At 45.3% G+C, this 23,085-nt stretch overlaps 2 protein-coding genes across 14 annotated transcripts in view; both read right to left on the bottom strand.

The window, feature by feature from the left end:
* Window positions 1-7,361, bottom strand: part of CCDC6 (coiled-coil domain containing 6) — a 46,722-nt gene extending 39,361 nt beyond the window's left edge. Inside the window, exon 1 of the mRNA XM_067000523.1 lies at window positions 7,005-7,361. Within this exon, the coding sequence (XP_066856624.1) occupies window positions 7,005-7,346 (342 nt within the window). The 5' untranslated portion in view covers window positions 7,347-7,361. The remainder of the gene's footprint in view (window positions 1-7,004) is intronic.
* A 9,582-nt stretch (window positions 7,362-16,943) lies between these two features.
* Window positions 16,944-23,085, bottom strand: part of ANK3 (ankyrin 3) — a 365,999-nt gene continuing 359,857 nt past the window's right edge. For 12 of the 13 annotated variants that reach the window (XM_067000746.1, XM_067000749.1, XM_067000752.1 and 9 more), the window contains 2 exons: window positions 21,655-21,747; window positions 16,944-18,319 (listed from right to left, as the gene is read on the bottom strand). In XM_067000746.1, the coding sequence (XP_066856847.1) occupies window positions 21,679-21,747 (69 nt within the window). In that variant the 3' untranslated portion in view covers window positions 16,944-18,319; window positions 21,655-21,678. The remainder of the gene's footprint in view (window positions 18,320-21,654; window positions 21,748-23,085) is intronic. The other variant, XM_067000754.1, reaches the window with a different exon arrangement.

Raw genomic sequence — 23,085 nt, 5'->3', positions numbered from 1 at the left:
AGCAATAAAAATCAAAAGCTCCATCACACTCAAAGCCTCAACTAAAATGAAGTACTGAACATTCAGGATTTGGAAATTATTCTGCAGTCTTGCCTATACCAGCTTTTCAAAGTGGGATTAGCAACAGGGCTAGAACCTCTAAAGAAGCCTGATGTTTTACTCTAGCATCCAAAGCAACAGATGTGTAGTGCACAGGAATTACTTTTTCTTCGGTCAAAGTAAACCCGTTAGGGGCGCAATGCAGAAGAAACTAAAACAACCCTCTTCATCAAAATGTTAAGTCACTGGAGATATACTAAGGAAGAAGGGCCATTAGTGTCAGTAAATGTTCAAACCTGACACTAAATGGCATTCTTAAAATAAAAACTTGCTACAAACCAGCCTGACGCACAATTCAAGACCACTTTGATGAGAAAGTTCATCTAAGAGAAAAGCAAAACGACTTCACATACAGAACAGCAAGCCTAGAGAAACACCAAGAACTTTGCGTTATTAAGAATTCCCAAATGTACTCTGAAATACCGGTTCTCATTTCACTTCCAGCCCCAAATTAATTCAGAACTATATGCCAATATTCCTATTGACTGAAGACATGCCACCATTATTAAACACAGCAATACCAATAAAGTCACAGACAAAGGAGTAGAAGTGTTGTGCAACCTTTCAAGGCAAGCAAGACACAGATGGTTATCAGAGTTGGGTATCAACCCAACGGCAGTACTGAAAACAAATTCATTTACTATATAAAGGACAAAAACATTAAGAGAGTAATTCAGCGTGGTTTTTATAGGGAACAAGTTCTGGCAGATAAGCACAGATTCATCTTTCAGCCAAGGACTTTTTGTAATAAAGATAACCACAAAGGTGTAGGGCATGTCCATGGCACCCATAAGACTTTCTGATTTAGTAATACATGCCATACCATATTTAAAATAGCAGTAAAATAATCGAAGTATACAGCTGGAATTCCAAAGCGGCTTACAGATCTGAAAAATACTTGTCAGTAGGAAATTTCTAATGCAATTTCACACCAACATGTACTAAGCACAATGTTGATCAAAACATTTAGTGTGCATTGTTATTCAGTAAAGTCCCCAGCAGAGACAGCTCACCTTCACTGCTGCAAATAGCATTGGTAAAATTGATATGGGGGAAAAAAACTCATTGGGGTTGCTTGTACTGAGAAGAGATCCTCACGAAAGTCAAGAACAAGGGAAAATACCCTTCCCCAGACTATGGTTCCACAGTTACTAGCACCAAACCAAGAACTAGCGGGCAACCCAGCACTACAAGCCAGGTCTAGAAAAGGCACGCGTGTGCTGCTGCAGCTCTGCCAAATTAGCCAGAGCGCACAACGCTAAGCTCACAGAGAAAGACCAATGATACCAGATAAAAAAAATAAAGCTTATCCATTCCAAATTAAGCTCTCAGAAACATCTGGATAAACTTGAAGCAAGAAAATGTGTTTAGACTAGACAGTGCATCATTTAGCCACAGCGTTTTTGATCCAGCACATTAGAGTTCCAGCATCTCAGAGCTTGAGAGCTTCTTTCAGTTGTCAAAGTAAAGTAGAAGACATATGTTGAAGCCTGTATCTTTGTAAAACTCATTAACCAAGCCACAAGGCACTGCAAGAACATAATGGCTCAACGAGGAAGGCTTTGACTAGGAGCACTCAAACAGGACACTCAGATTCTTCATCTCAGAGACTTATTTACAACCAAATACTCTTCCCAAAGACACTTTTCAATAAGAGTTACAAGATCTGATACGGGAACTACTCAGAAACACATGAAGATGTGACAGAAATCCCAGCAGGTGAGGCAGCAACCCTCTGAAGCCTCAAGACTCCTGAAAGAGCAAGCGGCTGTGTTCAGTGCTCGTGTTCACTATTTGAATCAAGTCCTGCCGAGGACAGAAACTATTTTTTTTTTTTAGTTTGCTTTTTAACCAGTACTGAAGAAGTCCTACAGCACAGACAAACAGTGACGTGCTGTTACCACCACTACAGTTATTTTTCCCCGGGACTTCAATATGCCAGAGGCCATACCCAAGTACCAAAGGGAAGCAGATGATAATACACCTTCCTACTGTTAGTTTGCCAGCAGTGCAGCAAATAGCACTGCTTTTATCGTGTTAACCTAAGGGCCAAAAACATTAAGTCCATTATTAAGCTTCTTTCTTCCTTTCCAGACATTCTGTAGAAGATCATTAGAAACTTCTTGAGAATGAGGCAAACATAAAATTAAAATACAAGGCAGTCATTACCTACATCTGCTCTTCCTGAAAAGTTGTGCATGAAGTTACACTGTGTATGAACTTGCTAATCTTTGCAAAAATGCTGTCTTTACTCTAAAAAGCAGGTAAACAAAACATTTCTAAAATAAGGTATTTGAGAAAGATTTTTAGTCTGACTACAAACCAGAATTGAACCAGTTGGATACTGGAGCTCCAAAGACATTTCTTACACCAACAGAAGACACCACAAAACAGCAGACCCATCTCTTTCACACATGCAAGACCTACTTTAAAATCGAGAGTAAATGATAAACTTACAGGCACCTCTTTTAAAACATTAATCTCTTCACTTTCTTGATCCACTTTGTACCTTTGTACCTACTAATTGATTTCTCCCATTGATCCCTCTGCCCTTAACTAAGCGCCTTTCAAAGGTTCGTGTTTTCAGTCAGTTAGCCTGTTCCGCCCTTTCTCCTGCTGTTCATGTTCATAGTCTGCACTGGAACAGGTGCTCTGCTCTGAAACGCTGATGCAAACTCCACGATTGGAAAAAGCTGTTAAAAAGCAATTTGTGCAGAGGATTTTCAGCACTCTATCACACCCATTAACCTCCCCAAACTACCTATCCAGGCTGACATTTTCCATGAAGAGCCGTGGCAGCAGATCGCAAACACTCACACATCCCACCACACACTTCCTTGAGAACAAACTGCTAAAATTGTATTTATTTCCAGCGTCTAACTCTGGTTGTTTACTGAGAAAACTGTAACAACTCTACAGTACCACACAGGATTTTGCCAATCTGTAAGTCACTGGAAGCCTGTTTGTTTTCAGGAGATGTCTGTTATGGGAAACAACAAATTTCTTCAGAATTTGTGACTACAAGCAAGGAAATGAGAGCTGAGTAAGCCTTTCTCTTCCATTGTTTCTCCCAGCTGGCAGAAGCCTTTTCACATCGCTTTGCAGAAATGCAAAGGAGAAGGAAAAGCCAGGAGATCCAACTGCCCTCTGCTAACACCCAGAGAACAGCAACAGCCAAGCTCACACCTGAGGTGCAGGTTTAGCTGCAGAGGTTACTTATGCTGTCAGCAGTTTGGATCAGTCTGTTTCATCCCAACTGATGCTCCTTTGGGCATCTACGCACCCCCACAACGTGGGACTTTTAGGAGTCTTTCCTTCCCTGCAAAGCAAACTGGGGAAAAATGAGAAGCCATTCTTTAAAACCTACATTACAAACTGCTGTATCAGGCACTCCGGAGTGGGAACATTTTCACATTAAGGCTGCTCAAGTACACGATATCAGTTAGATAGAAAATAATGGAATAAGGCTTATTCTACTTTCTTTCTCTAATGCTACAGGAGATGCCTGACTTTAAGAGGCCAATCCACGTGAGTTAAATTGCTGAATCTAACAACCAAGGGTAAGCATGTATGTACCTGTAGGAACGAGAGACCGAAACTGGTTTTGTTATCAAAAGCAGCCTGCTTTTATGAGGCCTGTCAATTCAGAACAATAACCAAGAAAAACAAAATGCTTCACTATCAATTAAAGGCTACATGGCTTTCTGTGAAATAGGTCGACTTTGTAACATCAAACACTGAAAAGTGGAAAAAAACAGCTAGAAGTCCAAGTTCTATCAACTTCAAAAGAAACTTCCTGATGGAGACATGCATGCACCCAGCTCCTAGCTGAAGTTCTTCAGCTTCTGTGACAGGCAACAATTCAATGGGTTGGAAAGCTGTCATTCCCCCACCCAGTTTTCAATGTACTTTTATTTCACTAGAGAAGTTGTGCTGTCCCACACTTAGCCTACTAAACATGACATTTCCTTGCAGACCTTTCTCACCAAGAAATAAAGGAAGTTCACACAGGAACTCCACTTGTCGTACCGCAGCGCTATAACCAAAAGTAACTACTTAATATCACAAATATGTAGCTTTTAAGATTTTCAAATGCACATTTTTTTCCCAACCTAAGCACCCACCATCCTGTCTGTTTCCTGAAAAGAATCTTGCAGAAACATCATGCGATCATATAATTAAAGATTGCTAAACGTGTACGAAGGGAACTGTCTTCAAACAGCTCAAGGGATCTCAGTTATTTCTTTCCAGTACTTGCTCTTGCACTACTAGATACTACTTCTAATTTACGCAGCTCTCACCACACATTGCCTCCCCCGTGTTTAGTTACCAATAACAGCGGATCGATTAAAGTTATCATGTATATTTATTTAATTTCACAGCCTTGCACATGACCAACAGCATAATTTCATTTCCATCTCAGGCTACTGGAAAGAGCAGAGCTTGCACAGCGTTATGGAAGTACACCTCGTCCAAGCTCGTTTTACAGACCCCAGTATTAAACCAGCATTTGTTTTTACACATTTTAGAGGAGAGTTCATACAAAGTTAGTGAGCGTGCAAGCCTGCCAAGCCAACACCTTTTCTCAGACAGTTTTCCAAGCACAACTACTTAACATAGGTCCCCTACATTGAACACTTATTTTCAACCCTATGATGCAAGGACTAACTACAACACAGAACTATCAGCAACCTGCTAAGTAATTCCCAAACTGTACACATTCATATATAACATGTACACCAATAATACCACGCACAGACACAGGAACAAAAAAGATGTCCTATTAAGGTTGGACTAGATGATCTTAGAGGTCTTTTCCGGACTGGATGATTCTGATTCTGTGTTAACATATTCAGCAGTACAGGTGCAAGAGGAAGGAGGAAAAAGACCACTTTCTACTTGGTAAAGCTTAAAGGGAAAATATTCAAAACCATTAAAGAGAACGGAGGGAACTAAGGAAAGTTTAGTGTCCCTGCAGCACTAGCATGGCCAAGTTCAAGCAAAGGGACAGCAAAGGGCTCAGGGATGAAGAGCTTCATGGCTAGAAGGGTCACCTTCACCTACAGCACACAAGTTTAGTCATTTCACCTGCTATTTCAGCTACCTGTCGGTTTTATCTGCGCTTCACGGCTCATCCGTAGCAAATGATAAAAATCAAAGCTGATTCGTGACATTACAGTGCCTACAGCAGGAAGCTGGCGTGCCACAGCCCAGCCCGCATGGCTCTCCTCTAGGAGCAGGAGCTGGGTTGTGGGAGTAAATTGACAAAGGTTTAGAATCACAATGAAGAAAATCAGAAAACTTTGCATTTAACTACATTTACATGCAAATGGCACACATTTCTGTGTTCCAACACAGCTCATCTCCAACCACTTTCATACTTAGAGCAACACGACAAAGTATTTTGACTGCAAATGTGTTTACATTAGGGACTATGTAAACCACAGCACAGAGTCTTGGTGGCCTGAAAATAAAAAATTGTTTTGCATTCATTATTTTGCTGCTTGCTGAATGAGAAGTGGCTTACTTAGCTGTGCACACAGTTTAGCATACCAAAGAGAGAGTGTCTGCTGAAGATGCTGGTTTTCTAGACAGCCCACAGGTTGCTATAAAGGTCTAACACCTTTTCTCTCTTTAGCCAGGATGTCAGAAAAGATGCAGTTTTAGATTTAAGAAAAATACTTCATTTTTGTCAACTGAAATCTGATGAAAACGTGAGGTAATAAGTCCCCAGGAAAGCACCAAAACAACCTTAAGTCACAGGAACACTTTTTCAACTTGTTTACAAACAATAACACACCTACCAGGGGTTCAGAAAGATGCTGTCTTTCTAACAGGCAAAGAGAAAATGTCTGACTGACAAGATGTCTTAGCCCCTTCCAGCATTAGAAGGCACTCCGCTGCTACCTAATTAAGACACATTCTCTACTCGTAAAGTATTAACAAAGCACGCGTTTCCCCGACTAGCACTATATTTGTCATCCGTGAATAAATTACTTCTGTATTGTATTTCATGCACTCTTCCGGCCCACATCCTGCTAGAAGCTGAATGCTTACTACGGGGACCAGATGCGAGGTTTGCCTAGATAAGCTCCAGATTCCATTCCTTTGCTAGATATATCAACAGTGAAAACCTGATTATCAATAGGATAGCTGATATGCTTGCAAGAAAGCATTCCCTGTGAAAAATCAGGGAAGAAAATGACACACATGCAGGTGGGCTGGAGAGCCTTCCAGGGCACCCCTGTGCAGGCCGGTGCCCGCAGCCACCAGCGTTACTCGGTTCGGTCCTTGGCACGTTACCCCTCTGCCCACTCACAGGCCGTGAGCACCTCAGTGAGCGCTCTGGCAGCTGAAGGAGCACAAATACCCTGCTCCGACCCCCAAACGCCTAACTGACAGAAGGAAATGTCATATTAGCTATGTTGTGGATGTGCTTTGCTGAGGATCGATGCCTCACAGCATCGCATAAAGCGGCGTTGCAGTTTATCCTCTCAGCGCTCATAAACCAGAGCCGAGCCGGGCCAGGACAGCGCAGCGTGTCACCTGCGCTGCTTCTGAGGGACTTTCAGGGGAGTTTCTCACTAACCTCTGGGAACAGCACTGCCAGCACGGCGGCGAGCCTGGCCCAGAGCCTTTTGGCGACCAGGGCGCTCTCCTGCAGCCCCTGCCCGTCCGGCCTGCCCGCGGGGGTGTCCCTCAGGGGACAGCCCCGACCGGCGCGGGCGGAAAACCTGGGCTCGGGGAAACTCCGGGGCCGCGCCTGCCGCCCTCAGCGGGGGCCGGGTGCGGGCCGGGCCCCTCCTGCCCGCTCCCCGCTGCCCGGCCCCGGGGGCACGGCGAGGCCCGGCCCGGCCCCCGGCCCCACGGCGGCTCCCCCCCGCGGCGGCGCCGCCCGCACTCACGATGGTGACGCTGGCCTTGCGCAGGTCGCGGTTCTCCTCCTGCAGCGCCTTGCACTTGAGCTTGTAGGTCTCCAGCTCGATCTTCAGCACCTTGTTCTCCTGCTGCAGCGAGGCCAGCCGGTTCGTCAGCTCCTCCAGCCGGAACGGCGAGATCACGATGCCGCCCGCCTTGCCGCCGCCCGCGCCCCCCGAACCGCCGCCGCCAACGCCTCCTCCTCCGCCGCCGCCGCCGCCCGGCCCCGCCGCCGGGCCGCCCGCCGCCAGCGGCCCCGCCACGCCGCTCCCGCCGCCCCCGCTGCCGCCGGCGCCGTCCGTGTCGCTCTCGCTGGCGCTGTCCGCCATCGCCGCCGCTCCCCCGCCGCCGCCGCCGCCGCCAGGCGAGCAGGGGGCGGCCCCCGCCGCGCTCCGCCGCCGCCGCCCCGTGCGCCGAGAGCGGCCGCCCCGCTCCGCCCGCGCCCGCCGCCCGCCCACAGCGCCCCCTGGCGGCCCCTGGCGGCTCCCGGCGGCCCCTGGCGGCCCGGGGGCGGCCCCCCCCGCTCGCGCCTCCGCCATCTCCTCAGCGGGCCGCGGCCTCGCCGTGCGGCCCCTCGCGGCCCGCGGGGTGCCCGCCAGCCCCTGCCCGCACCCACCGGCACCAGCCCGGCCCCGTTTCCGCAGCTTACCGCACCCCGGCGGCCGCTGCCTGCCCCTGTCGGCCTGTCGCGATGGGAAGAGCTTTGCGGGCTCCGGACTGGGAAGCGGCAAGTCTCAGCGGGTCTCAGAAACCCAGGGGTTTCTCCTCCTGCTAGGGACGACGTCGGCTCTCACTGTTTCAATTTTAACAGTGTCAAAAAGCACTTTTATTCTGCTTTAATACCGACTTAAACATCCCCCCAGTGGTAAGGCTTTTGAATGTTTAAATATTAAAATAGTAATACCAAACAGCTTACACACAAACCTTGGGTTTTACCGCTAAATACACGGGGAAAAAAAATACTAGCTCCACGATCTGTGTAGGAAAAAAATCTGGGCTCCCACAGCAATTCTTTGCTCCAGGTGACACAAAGCTGGAGCCCCAAAGTTTCATTTACTTGCAGCTGAAACAACTGAAACCCCTTTTCTTGAAAGATACATATATATATTTATATACACATAAAATATACACGTACACACAGTGCTGCCTTGTGAGAAAGGGGAAGTACCACAGAGAGGGAAAAGCCCCTCTGATGCCGAAGAGTTCAGTCATCAGCCTCAGCAGATTGCAGAGAAGTACATGTAAAAGGCGGTAAGAAGTGACTCTCACCCTTCATTGGCAGTGTTTGAAGTTAACACCAGTAACGTGCTTCAAGGCTTGTGCTTTTTAACATACAGGGTCAAGTCCTTCCTCATGCTAGAGCAGCGTTACACAGGTATGGCAGTGTTGTTTTTCCACGTTTGTAGTGGGATGGGCAAGGAACCCAACTCTTTCCTTTTGGCTGTCCCTCATTATTTGTGTGATGTGTAATGAGAGGTGAACCTCTGGTCACGTACTCTTTCTTTGCGTCCTCACACTGCCCGTGAACAAAAGTGATGTAATCTTCTGTCAAGCTGGCAGCTTCCTGCAGCCAGCCATGCTATTAATTTTTTTTTCCACCAAATACATCTCAAGATGCTAAAAACTTCATAAGTGATAAACGTTCAGGTTACCAGGCACAGCAAAATGGAGGACGATTTTCTTCAGAGGTGTCTTAAGAATCATATGGCAAATTCAAGGGAATAGGGATTTTTCTAGGCAAAGTGCCCCCAGAATATGTTTGTTGTCCAGGTTAATTCCTGTCTGGGGCTGGGAGCAGGAGAGGAGAGCTGTGTTCCCTTGGACATGGCTCCTGGAAAAGCAGTGTTCGAGCCGAAGGGGAAAAGCACGCTCCCTGGAAATAACATCACCCTGGAAACAGATCTGAGGACATTCCTTCCACTTTATTCAGCATGAGGCTGCTGTGGACCTGGCTTCTGGCACTTCCAGTTCGCATTGATGTGCATCGATGACTTCAGCTAAACTTCATCACGATGATGACATCAAAATGCTCTACATCTCCTTCTCACGCTCTGCATCTTGAATTTTAGGTTGTGGCTTTGCAGACTTCTTCATTTCTCTGTTTTCATCAGGAAGCTGTCTGGAAGGGGGGCTGTGTGCTGCAGCAGTGAGCATTTAACGCTTGAGCGCACTCCAGCAGGGGCTGCAGTGGAGACTCTTCAGAAAGAAGGAAAAAAACACCTTAATCACATCAGTCTCCTGCCTGATTGTTTGCCAGAATTATAAGCATTTTCCTTGGCCAGATCAGATAAGTCCCAGGGACTAGAAGGAGGAGGAAAATTCCTTACTGGAAGTTGATTTACATTCAGGATCATTTTCTGAGGTGTGCAAAGCTGTATGCTGTTACTGGAATACACCTCAGCTACAAGACAGAGACTTTGCTACTGGATGCTGTAAGACGATTTGTGATGAAGTTAGGTTTGTAATCAGATAGCTGGAGACCGGATTGCAGAGCATGCCACAGCTTGTCCAGGCAACTTTAATAGCACAAATATCTAAACCAGGCAGAAAATCTAACCGCAGACCACTTAGGTGGTTTTTCCCTTGGGCAAGAAGACATAAAGCAGCAGGGACTGCTGCGTGGGGACGATGGCACAGGGCGCCTGGGCAGCTCTGGGGCAGCCAAGGACCAATGACAGCTTATTCACCCCTCCAGCCCATGGTCCTGCCATTCCACCATGGCTTTTTCACCCCCAGTACCTCAGGGGTTTTGCTGAGAGCAAAGTGTGCAACACAAGTGCCACGGCACAGCACCCCACTGGGATGGGCGTTAGGGTGAACAGGGCTTGGCCACGGACTGAGCCAGACCAGCGTGCGGGCGGCCCCAGCCCCGGCCACGCATTTCCCTGAAGTCCTCCTCCCCTTTCCAGCACAGAGGCTAAATGGCTCGTTAATTCAGCCCTCTGTACTTCTGTAAAACTGTTTTAAATTAAGATATGTTAATGTGTATCTCTCATTTTAGATAATGTACATTCTGATTACTGTGTGCATTAGTTGCCCTTCTTTATTATTTCTTTGAGGAGTAGCTGAAAAAAGGAATGAGTTGTAGGGAAATAGAATGGAGTATATACACTGTTCATTATATGCAATAATGTGGTCCGTATTGCTCCTGGATAAATTAGTCACTGAGACTCTATAATTGGTATCTTAATTATTTATGAAGGGGTCTTTTAACAACAGTAATTTTTCCATTAAAGGCAAGGAGGGATTTCATTATCTCTTACTATACTACCTTTTTGTTCTATGCCACAGCAAATTTCAAATTTTATTTGTAGTGGCCATGATATATGAAGGAATTCCTTCTCTGTAAAGTAATTATTCTTCCTGTCTGCCTGGGAATACAAGTGTAGGTCATCTTATTTTTGGTTTCTTAATCACAAGAAAAGTAGTAAGGGCCTTTCCTGGTTTTCAGAAGCAGGTGGGATTTTCTGAGCTGCCTGTCTGCACGCCTGAAAAGGGCACGGCATGCTGCCATGCAGAGATCAAAACATGGGGAGGGAATGGTGGTACCCTTCCTACAGGAGGAGGAATGCCATTAAAACGTGATAGAGCTGTCAGTGTCACTGCCGTGCTCTGCCAGCACTGTGCTTTGGGATTAAAATTGCACAGGTGAGGCACAGATCCCACCCTGCCTGCCGCTCTCCTCATTGTCTGTCAGGTCAGGGTGCGATGGTAACAGCAGCCTGGGCATGTCTGCTGTGTGTGGCGCCAAATACTTGCAGGGCCGTGCTGTTGGGAGAGCAGGTTTAGGGTTTGAATGTAAGGAAAAGGAAAAAGGATGTGGGACGCGGCTGGTCGCTGGTTGGAGGCAAATGGTGCTGCCCTGTACTAACGGGGTTCAACAAGTAATGAGAGCTGTTCTGGACAGGTCATTGCGGTTCAGTAAAATTGCTTGTAAATAGTTCTGCTCGTGTTGAAGAAGCCTGCTGAACACAGGCATATCATGAGGAAAGGTTATTTCTTGTAAACGTGAAGCTCTTTGTGCTGCCCCCCTTCAGATGTCTGTCAGCACACAGGCCGGTTTGCCTCTATGGCCTCCATCCATGCTCGTGCGTTCCCTTCAAAGCAGACTCATTTCTAAGCAAACAGGTTTCTGATTTCATGTTTTTTCTTCATCTAGCTTTGGTTATCTTCCCTATGATTTTCTTCCCTAGCGTTGATTACCCGGTTATTTCCATTGTCTTCAGTAGGACTGTTCACGTTCAAGTACCTTGTGGAATCGAGGCCTAAATATTTTGAAAACCTGAATCAGCAAAGTGGTTGTGCTGAGGCCTAATCCTATCCAGCAAACTGCACAGCATGCTTAACTGTAAGCCACTCTTCAGCCCTATCAATGTTAATCTTAAGTGCTTTACTGATTTGGAGGTGCATAATTGTCAAGAGGGCTGACTGGGCAGACACCGCTGCTACCTCACACAGCAAATCGAGCCTGGAAAGCGCACGGGGAGGTGCAGCCGATGCCCCCCATCCGGCGGCTGAACCAGTCTGCTCAGCCAGGGACTGTACCCACAGAAAGAGTCGTGCAGCTGTCGGTGTCCCTTTCAGCAGAAAACTTCTAGAACAGGCTGAAATTGCTACAGACCTGCAGGTACACCGCTGAGGTGATCCCAAGGCAACAGGAGAGTTTCTTGTCCTAGGTCCCAGCCTCCTCGCCGTCCGCACTCTGCTGGGATTGCATCAGAGGTCTTGCTCCCCAGCCCGCACGCCTGCTTTCATAATAATAAATTATAACTTGGCACTTTTGTAGCACTCTCCAGTTCAAAGCTGTGCTGAAACATTATCTAATTAATTCTCACAATAGCCCTGGAAGGCAAGAAACGGAGGTAGAGAGCTAATGTACTTGCCCAATGACAAACAATGAGTCAGTGGGAGAGTAGGAGTAACACTCAAGGGCCCTTGATGTTTAGATCTGAGATGGCATCCTTCTTTTCATAAAAGCATTTCAGTCATTTGAAAAATAGCACCCGTATATTTAATTACAATTACATCCAACTACTCCAAATTAATAGATTAAAAAGGGAGAGAAAATGTTAGCATAATTAGCATCCAAAAAAATCACATGCTTTGCACATCAGTAAAATGTTAACCCAACCAATTAAAAAGTACAAATACGTGGTAGGAGCACAATTAGCAACCCCCTGTTTTTAAAGGCTCTGGGTTAAGCGGGACAGCCGTCCCCATGTCGTTGGGTGCGTGGGCATGGCCCCGGCCCCACTGGCAGGGCACGGGGTCTGTCCCCACCGAGGGGATGAGGGGCTCGCGTGGCACTGCCACCCAGCATGGCCAGGCTGCTGCCACCACCACACCAACAGCACAAGGGCCCAGGGGGACTGGGGTCCCTTGTAGCCTGGCAGGAAAACCCCAGGATGGCGTGGGGGCAGCTGCTCTGCAGAGGTGCAGCTCCGTGGTTCAGCAAAACAGGCAAAGAGTCGCAATAATACTTGTACAAAAAAATAAGTGCAAAGCTCGAAGGGGGCAACGGGGAGGGTTGCTCCAAATAAAGCATCTTAAAATGTCACCAGCACTGTAAAAATACAAGAGCAGATATCAAATCAAGAAGCAGCAATAAAAAGGTAGGAATTTATTCAGAGATGCTATCAATACAGGAGGTAATGGGCAATTAGAAACATTATTTCATAAACTTACATCAACAGTAGAAATATTTGTATCAAATATATTGCTGGAGTGAGGGATTAGAAGAAGGACGTTCAGAGATTTAATTGAATCCGTAATATAATTCTGTAGGCCCATCAATCAGCTGGAAGAACTTCTCTAACAATACAGTTTTATTAAAATGTTCAGTAGTTATAGACTGAAAAGACCAACCAAAGATAATTAACCCTGGGAAGAATTCTGCGCAGTGCTGAGTAACCAACTGAAATAGGGAGGGGGAAAAAAAGGGGGAAAGACAAAGTCGCATGAAAATGCAATTAATGGAAAATATTACTAGGAAAATAAAATGAAGCAGGGTCAAGAAGAATTGTGACACAAGCAAGTATTCAAAGGAGAATACTGATTGTGTGCGTAGAGATTTTACCATGGTGGAAGAATTGTTTAAGGAGAGGAGAAACATAGGTTTGGAAAACATTTGTATATGCAGAAAAAAAAAAAAAAAACAGTTCACTAATAATGTGGATTGTCTATTGATGCAAAATAAAACATGTTTTCTAAGAAGCAGTTCATACTAAAATAATGATGTGCTGCTTTCTTTTTCTGACCAACAATTATTTAATCAGAAACTTGTATTAGAAAAGAAGTCTCTCCGCAGGACAGAGTATGATTATGAAAATTTGCTGTGCGGTAGCAATTCAGCAGCTAGTGAATCTTCAGCTCTTGGGCTTGTATTTTTTATCCTTATTTTCCCAGTGAATTTTTTTCAGAAGTTGTAATAAGTTTGTTCTGTTGTTCTGGCCATGCCGTAACAATTTCCAGCTTCTGGAAGCTTTCCAGAGAAGTTGGTGAACAGTGGATCACTGTGCGTTGCTGTTTTATAGACCAAATGGCTCTCAATTATTGAACACTAGCGTGATGGGAAAAGCACCAATAAAATTTTTATTATAAATCTTCGCCTTCCTCCAGAATTTAGGGTCAAATAAATAGAGCCATGCACAATTAGCATACTGTTTTTAGCATCAGCAGTTATGAAAACTGTGGCATATACATAGATTTTTCTTGAGCAGCTCATTTTTCTGTCCTTCACTAACCTTTTTCTTTTGCAGTAATGGATTATAGTTTATGTAAAGCACTTTGTAGCAGGCCAGGTCTCAGTTTTCTGTCTTCCCCTTCCCTACCCTAGGATTTGTATCTCAGTCTGAAAACTTCTGTGCTCTCGCACAAAGGGAGAATTTTCCTCCTTGTTCTCACTGTGTTTTCTCTCTCTCACCCCAGGGTTAGAGGGGAGCTGCCCTGGGGCTGTTCCTCCTCCAGCCCGAAAGCGGAGGTCCTGTTTGCATCCAGCCCAGTCCTGCTTTGCCTCCTCCCGCGTCTCAGCATCGGCCTCAGCCAGGCGACCCCCAGCCCGCGCCTGAAGAGAGGTGGCCATGGAGCAGGGGCTACACCAAAGCCATCGCTGCCGGGCAGGTGACAGCACTGCCACGACCCTGCAGGTGGGTCTCCCCCAAAAGACATCGTTATCTGTACTTGTGCTGAATAGCTGGCTGGGTGGCATTTCACAAGTGTTTAATTTTTCCCTTAAAACTCAAAACCCAAGGCTCATGGTCACGTACCCCCAGCCAATGGAGCACGGCAGGCCACAAGGACGGAGGAGGCTGGGGCCTGGCCGTGGCAGCTCTGGGCTGCCCCCGTGACCATCAGCTTCCCAGGGCTTAGGGGAGAGCTGGTCCCCAGCCCCCTAGAGCCCACAGTGCTCACCCCACACCCCTGACAGTCCCCGATTCCTGGTAGTCTCCTTCCTAGGGGTGCGCGGAGAGCCTTTCAGCACGCGTGCTTGCATGCCAGGCTGCAGCAGCCCGCCGATGGAGCATGTCTCGATTGCCTGCTCAGTGCAGGCTACAGACAAAAGCCTGTGTTAAACAATCCCCTAGGAAATTAGCATTAATTAGCAGGGTGCTGTAATCCTGCAAGCTACTGCCATTTATCCCCACTAATGTCATCTCTGCGCTACAGGAACTCTTCTAATTTCTGAGATTAAAACTATTACCGGCCACAAATAAAATGTAATGGATAGTCTTCCAGAAATGGAAAAAGTACTGTAGAATATTATTACTAGGTAGTGCAAAAACAAATATCAAAGGCTAAAAAGAACCCCGTACTTAGCAATCTAGTTTATATTAATAGATGCAATAAAAGTCCCATGACTTACAATTTTGCCTCTAAGGGGAATGTTCTCACTGGAGAAAATACGAAAAAAAGACGAAAGCAAATATTAAAGGCAGAGCCTTCACTTGGGCTGTCTGCATCAGTTGCTAGTATTGGCAAGATTTCTGTTTTCCTTCTAAAATGATTGTTTATGCTTCAACCTTGTTTTTTCCCAAATATCCTGAGCTACTGTTGGAATCAATACATTCAGAGCAAAACAAACCAACACCCAGAAAGTCCTGTTTGTGCAACATTTCGTGGGAAATTTTAAACTCTGGAAATGTAGGTGCAGGGTTCCTGTTCTGACTTCCAGTTTCTCCTTTGTATCAAAGCTCCAGGGGCAGCTCCTCCCTGGAAGGCAGCAAGCGCCAAAGGGCCGACCTGCACGGGACCCGCTGGCGGCAGGCACAGCACTGCCTGGGCACGGGCAGCACTGCCCCGAACGGCCCAAATATGCATCTTTGTTGGTCACTGCCTGTGAAAGATGTCTCTGGAGCTTTCAGGCAAACCAGCACCTGCTCACGTGTACTTCCATGATCGAGACCGACTCCCCAGGCTTGATGGTGACAGGTGAATCACCACCACCAGCAGGAGACCTGTTGAGATTCACCTGCACATCTCTGCTACCCCACACAAGTAACCCCACGTTTGTCTAGACAAAGAGACCTTCTGCCTACCAGAACTACAGCGCCAGCTTTCTCCCTTGTCAGTGTCAGGTACTGAAAGGTGACCAGGCAGATGGATCAAATGAAATTCTGTATTTTGGATGCTGCTACAGAGATGAAGAGAGGCTCTCCTACGGTGCTGCTCGTGTATTCCTGCTGCTGGCCACTACAGCCTTTGTTTCAAACTGTAAAGCCATGATATAATAGTAAATATGTACATCTACACACCATTTACTAAAAAAACATTCATTTTCATCTAACTGATGTGGATACTTGCGACTGGGAGTGCGGCAACTGGACGGTGAGGTCTTCAGAAGCGTGAACGCTGCCGTTGTTGGACTGTGACCTGCAATAAGATGTATTTGTTCTTCACTTTTGTAAGTGACATTTGCCCTGCAGACTAGCTTGTGTAAGGACTGGAACCAACAGTATTGTACCAGCAGTATCCCGAGCTCAGTAAAAGGTGCATGGCAACACAGACTGGCTGCTGAAATTAAGAAAAACCCTTTGTTTACTGCCACTACTTCAAAAGCTCACAGCCCTAGTGACTCAAGCACTGACAAACAAACCTGTTATGCTCTGCTGAAGCCAAGTACTTTTCACCAGTTGAGAGCTCTGCTGACTGACCCCAGGTGAGGACTGGTTCCTGTGGGGATTAGCTTTCAGAATAATGCGGATTTAACAAGCAGACTGAGCCATCTCTGTAGCAGTGGAGCTTCCTCGGGTGCCAAGATAGCATAAAATACATCTTCGTATTGCCTTGAAAGTCAGGTAAAAGTGAAACCTTGAGCAATAAAATTATTTATTACCCTCAAGCAGAAGACCACAGTCCAGAGCAATGAGCGTGTATTGATGTTGCTTACAAAACTTTGTTTTGGCAACAAAGCCAAGTATTTATATATAATGGTCCATCACCATGGACCATATGTAATGGCCCATCACCTATGATATACAGGAAGTGCATGCAATATACAGGAGATGTACACTTCATTTACATCATCTACAACGGGTTGGTTATTGGTGTGACTGATACACGCTGGGAGCAGCGGTGTTCCTGATTCTTGATGGGGTGAAATAAATTAAAGGTCCAGAGTTGACACGTGTTGGAGAAGAGGCTGTGCATAACCTATTAGACTTGTCCTTTCCCCAGGTCTGAGGAGGTCTCCTAACGTCCCAGAGAGGTGGGGTTTCCTTACTTTTGCTGAGGATGTGCTGGCTGCTGTGTTACTCCTGTTCCACCCACTCTGGGACAGCCTGCCAAGTGATGACCTGTCACACTATGAAGACGAGGAGGTGGATCAGACAAAAGAAACTGAGAGGAAAAGAAGCAAAAAGCCAGGGATAATTAATGGCTGACATTCCAAAAACACTTCTATAGGGTACAATAACACTGCCAAATACACGTTATCCAAGAGTTTTAACACAATTTATTTTATGCTTAAATAATCAACTAGATCATCCAGTGTTTGTTGTTTTCATACATATGTAATTAGAGCTATTATCAATGAATGCTGTTTCCATATGAATATAATCAACAAATCAAAGTATTTCACCAAAACCCAAATAAAAATGCCCTTTAAAACACAGCAGCCTTAACAACCTAATATTACACTGCTAGGATGATTACAGATGATTGGCTTACTGAAAGATTCTACATCTTATAGCCAGTACACAATACAGTAATAATTTTACAGCGTGCTGCCAGTCTATTAGCTAATAATTTCTCTTCAGTTCATTTAAAAATATCCCGAACTTGTGCCCGTCAGAGCACCAACCCACTTCTAAAGCTGCAAGCATTACCCCCATTATAAAGCAAGAACAGATAGCACCCCCCTCCCCATAATGCAACTACTGTATATGTTATGGTTTTTAGGTCATTTCATTGAAAAATTGGCAACAGCAACAAATATTAGATGAAGGGCTTTGTGTTTACAGATAAAATCTTATTTTTCGTGTTGCAGTATAGTGTTTGCAAAACTGGAAAAGATTTAATCAAAATAAGGTGAAACACATGCATCAAAATATTAGTACTCTGAAGAAAAATTTTCACAGAACTACAGAATTCCTCATTTTGGGAATCATTTAAATTTGCAGCAGATTTTAAAGATTTTTTTAAAATCAAGCTAGCGTTTTTGCATATACAAACATTATAATTGCTAATATACAAGAATCTGTGAAGATACACCCAGAATATCCCTGTAGGTGTAGCCGCTTGAGACACCTAGCCTGCTCAATGCATTCGCAGTATTCTGTTTGTGATCGAAAAGGCAGTGCCTTATCAACATTTATTCTATTTGTTAGAATTTATACAGTGTTATTTATTTACAGCAAAACTATTGATGTTTAAAAAAGAAACAAACAGTGTTTTATACCCTGACAGTTTGGGTCCAAGAAAAATAAGGCGAGCTGTTGTGGATTTTAGTAATTTTAGTGTCTTTCCATGGTTTAACCATTTCGTCTTCATACATCTCCTCTGGCCACAGGAATTTATTTGTTTTGTGATGACATCAAACTGCTTGAAATAAGCTGTTAACAGCATGGCATCTTGTATATACACTGCATTGTTAACTGCGCACTCTCCAATCCTGTGAATGAAAGTGAATTTCCATGCTCTGTAAATTGGCTCATGCTAAATTAATTTTTTTTGTTTTGTTTTTGCTTTTGCATAAAAACCATGCGGTTAATGTGTGGAAGCAGCAAACACACGCACACTTTTATAGGTGAATGTTTAATTCCTGTTGATTTTTCTTCCAGAATACTGGCAGTAAAAGCACACAGTCCTACGGAAAGAAAAGAGAGCACAAAGTCATTTCAGAATATCTCAGAATCAATTTCATGCCTTTCCCTGACTAAACAAAATAGTTCTAATTGGCATTATGGGATTCTGTAATGGGATAAATCATACTGTTTCTAGGTATGTAATGAAATTAGTTGAGCTCCCAGCATGAAGGGAAAATGCATCCACAGACATCCACGTTGCTCATGAACTGATTTACAAATATGTTTGCTAGACACTGTGTTTCATCACCCCAGACAAAGTAACAGCTCTTCGGAAAGGATTACAAGAAATCTGTGCTCTGTAATGGGAGAAATAGCATTCGTTATCTCCGGGAGCCGCTTCTTTCTCAACCCACTTTTGTTTTTTGTCTCCAACCATCCACAGTGGTCTAAAACCTGCGCTCCTTGGACATCCACCTCTCTCAGCTGCTTGGGGAATGGGACCAAAAGAGCCAGGAACGTGGAAGCAAGCCTTTATGAAGGACAGTTCATGAAGGACAGAGCAAGGAAGGGCTGCCTAATACATCTTCCACCTGGCTCCATGAGTGGCACCGAGGAGACAGAGGGTCCAACCCCTCTTCTCCTGCCCATCCCAAAATGATCATGCAGCCAGCACGTAACGACAAGTTTGTTAAATCCATTGCGTGGACGCATGAAGCAGAAACAAAACACTGGTGAATAGGAGCTGCAAGACCTGCGAGCTCCCCAGCACCTGGGTGCTGGGAAGGCTGTTTGCGAGTGTGGCTTGTGCAGTGCCTGCGGGATTCAGGCTGGCATGGACATGCCTGTTTACTAATCAGGTCACAGGTCCACGCGCATTCCCTGGGAGTGCTTGCGCTCTCCTATGCTGAAACAATGTGTCCTTGCCCACATCTAGGCTGACATAGATCTATTCCGCAGCTGAAAGCTGTCTGTTCACAATGCAGCAGCAGTCAGGCCAGCTCGCACAGTACTGGGCGGAAACCTGTCCCGTAGCCCTGCAGAGCTTCATGCAAAAAAAATCGTGGCTTTTCCTTTCGACCCGTATTTTGCAATGGGTTTTTTTGCAATGGTCACAAAGCAATTTTTACAGCAAAATCTAGCAAAAAATGTTCACCCTCCCCCCCAAACATTTAAAGGAAAAGCAGCACCTCTGTTCCCCATATATATATATAAATATATTTATTTATTGTCTTTTGGGACCAAGAAACCAACTGGTTTTCTATCAGAATCCTTGGTCTCTGAGAACATAACCTCTTCTATATTCAGATGGAATGTCTTCAACAGACACTTCAGACACTTGACTGAGCTAACAATTATTTAATACACCTTTGCTCATGACCTCGTATCAAAGCTCGGACCACAAAGACTCGTCTTACATGACAAAGTTCTCCCTGAGCAAGGGCTCATCTAAGGAGGACTCTGAGTTTCTGAGGGGCTCTACAAGGGCAGAATTGCCTCCTAGAAAGCACAAAAGAAATGCATCAGCAGCCATGGGAGCACATCTGCTTCTGAGGAAGTCAGACTCTGGCTTTCTCAAGGTCAGAATATGTTTCATACATTAGGCAAAGACTGCTTTATTAATGCCATTTTATTTTAAAATATCTGCCCTCCCTTATTCCAAATATGTGCTGCATCACACTTGTAGGCTGGCAGGCTCTTCATCTGCACCACTTAAGGAGTTCAATGCCCATCCTGCCTTCAGTGCCTTCAAATTCACACATTTCCACTGGTTTCCCCCTGCGGATCCACAGTGGCTCCGGGTGCACAGAGGTAACTGCCCAACAGATCTCATCTTAGCTTTAAGCATGTAGATAGCACTCAGATAGGTGGAAAGGAAAATTCCAAATTTCAAAAGAGAAGCATGGGAGCTAACTTGGGACACAATTTCATACATGCAATGCTGTCCCTTTGGCTTGCTTTCCTCTAGTATCCCCAAGCTCCATGAAGGAGAATGGCCTGCCCTTTCAAAATGTTAAATATTTTATGAGTATATTCAGCAGCAAACCATGTGAAGTGGTATTATTCTATTAGCACATGTGGGAGGGCTCTCAATAAAAGCAGGAATTCAGTGGTTGTGCTTGACTGACCCAGTAGGTGCTATGAGTTGCTAAAAGCACACTGAAAGCAAGCCAGTCACTTTATGGTGCTTGCTCTGGAGGGCTTGATCCCATAAAGCTCTCTGCAAGATCCCACACATCGAGTCCCTGCGGTCTCATTATTCACATGCTCAGAAAACTGGTATGGCCAGGTGGCTTTAGGGGGCCATATTACAGCACTTGGAAGGGACTAAGGACACTCTGTTCTTTACTTCCACATCGCTATTTGTTATGTTTTACAGGCCCTGTTTATTCTGTTCTTTAACCCTACACACAATCCCTATACCAGATATATAGGAAAATGATAAAACAAACTCCCATTTCCCCAAATCCTCCTCTGCCTGTTTCCTAAAAGCCACCAAAGCTAAGAGAAATTCTGAGTGGAAAAAAGACACAAGGTAAATATACTGTGTGATTACAGCTATAGACAAAGCAGCCTCTTGCTTCACATGCTCCGGCACACCGTTACAGAGCAAGCACAAGCCACATTGCACCTGATTGTGAGGTAAGACTTCACTGCGAGAGTGACAGAGCACTGAAACAGGTTGTCCAGAGAGGCTGTGGAGTCTCCTTCTCTGGAGATATTCAAAACCCACCTGGACGTGATCCTGGAGAACCTGCTCTGCATTTCCCTGCTTGGACCAGATGATCTCTAAAGGTCCCTGCCAACCTATGCTGTTCTGTGAGTCTGTGTCGGCCGGTGGCATTTGGATTTACTTTGGGGAGCCCTTATACTGTCAGCTGCTCTTTTCTTACAATCACTGAAGTTGGATCAATAAATTTTATAAGAAACATTTGGTAAGGATTATTTGTTGGCAAATATTTAGACACTTACTGGCTTGTACAAGGACACTCACTTGCATAACTGCCCGCAGATCACATGTCCAGCTGTGGAAGAAGTCTTTCACTCAGTACATTTACTGGTATGCAGTTCTTTCACTAGTCATGTCTAAGTCCACTTTTAGGAGTAGAAAACACTGTGGATTACAAACTCTATGCTTTGTGAAACTCCCCAAATCTTACACATGGCTCAGTTTTGCTTTGCTTTATGTTCCAACAGATAAAGCTCAGCTTCTATGCATGAACTGAAGGTCATTTTCTTCATACGGGACCGAGGACCACCTATTCAGCTTTGCAGCTTGAAAGCGATGCCAAGGTGGCAGAAAGCAAGCCACTGCACTGCTCAGGTGCTAGCCCCTTCTCTACACAGTGCTGTGCTAGCAAAAGCGTTACAAGGGAAGAAAATTGATCAAACTGACCGTTCAGTGGTTGGCTTTCAACTTTCATGAGTAACTTTTCTTCTCCACATGTCTGACTTCTTTCTTTGTCTTAACCTTGTAAGCTTCACCCTGCTTTAAAGGAAAACATAAGCATTAGCATAGCCTGTGGAGAATGCTTGTAATTATAAACCTGCTTCCAAAACAGGCTCCACATTTTGCTGTAACAGGATAAGTAAAAAGCAGTTAAATCACATTAACACTTCATTTCAAAGATACACACAATCTATCTATCCACTCTGCTGAGCTGCAAAAGCACAGGCCTGAAATATCATCTTCAGGTAGAAAATACAGGTCTACAATTTGGGAAAGAGCATCTGGGCTGGAGCACGCAGCCTTCGGAAGAGCCCCTGCCATCAGCTACAGCTGGATTCATCACCACCTTCAAGGAAAATCACTTTCCAACCAGACCCCTGGGCCAGCCAGGGTCGGTGGACATTTCTGAGAGCATAGGCCATGGCTGCTGTTGTGATGTTTCACAAAGTCTGTGCTTTAAAGTGAGCAGGTTAGTAATGGAGTAAAGGGAAGAGGAAGAAAGCAGCAAAAAACCATCACCAAAGCAGAGCAGAAGTAAAACCATTAACAGTGACAAGCAGTGCAGGTTTCGGTGTCTTTAAAACAGCAAACCCCCAAATGAAGTTCATCTGTACTCATTAAAAATAGCTCAATAATCATCTAAAAATAAACACTCCAGTAATCACAAGCCTCATTCACATCACAGAATGCATCTGTTTATGTGTGGTTATCGGCAGAATTTACCCCTTGGCTGATCTGCATTGATGCATTTGTAACTATTTGTAGTTTTTCAGTAATCTAATCTGGTGCAGCAAAATTCTCCTTTGCTGGGCAGAATTTCTATTTTCCCTGATAAAGGGCTAAGAAAGAAGGGATTGAAATATGTTTAATTCATTTCTATTTCTGTGCTCCCTACCTCATTTTTCTCTTCACCAGCAGAAAAAGAGTATTTTTCATGTTTGCTTCTTTCCGAGTCCTCAATTCTGTTTTCACTCGGACAAAAACCCATTAACCCCACTGTCAGTTTTACTGGAGACAAGAGCCCTGGCCACGCACTAGGAGCAAGGCATGAATTTCCTTGCAGCAGTTTGTCTCCAGATGTCCTGCCTGTTCCCCCCGAGGCCTCCAGGCCGCCTGCGTGCCAGGGACCACAGGGTACTTGGGATGGAGAGCAGCTCGAGGCACAACCCAACCTCACCCACAGGGCACCCTGGAAGAGGGATGGGGTGTTCCTGCAGCCTCGCAGCCCTCCTTTCCTTTTGCAGGCACTGAAACAGAGCACAGAAGGACAAAACCCCATCTTGATGTGTGTTACTATATGATACCGTCACGTAGATATGTTCACATCACCCTGAATCCTGCAAAGCCCCAGTCTCCAGCAAGGGGTTATTGCACACG

The sequence above is a fragment of the Anser cygnoides genome, chromosome 7 (genome assembly GCF_040182565.1).
Source record: "Anser cygnoides isolate HZ-2024a breed goose chromosome 7, Taihu_goose_T2T_genome, whole genome shotgun sequence".
In the NCBI taxonomy this organism is placed as follows: domain Eukaryota; kingdom Metazoa; phylum Chordata; class Aves; order Anseriformes; family Anatidae; genus Anser; species Anser cygnoides.
This window is presented reverse-complemented; position numbering and strand designations above follow the sequence as displayed.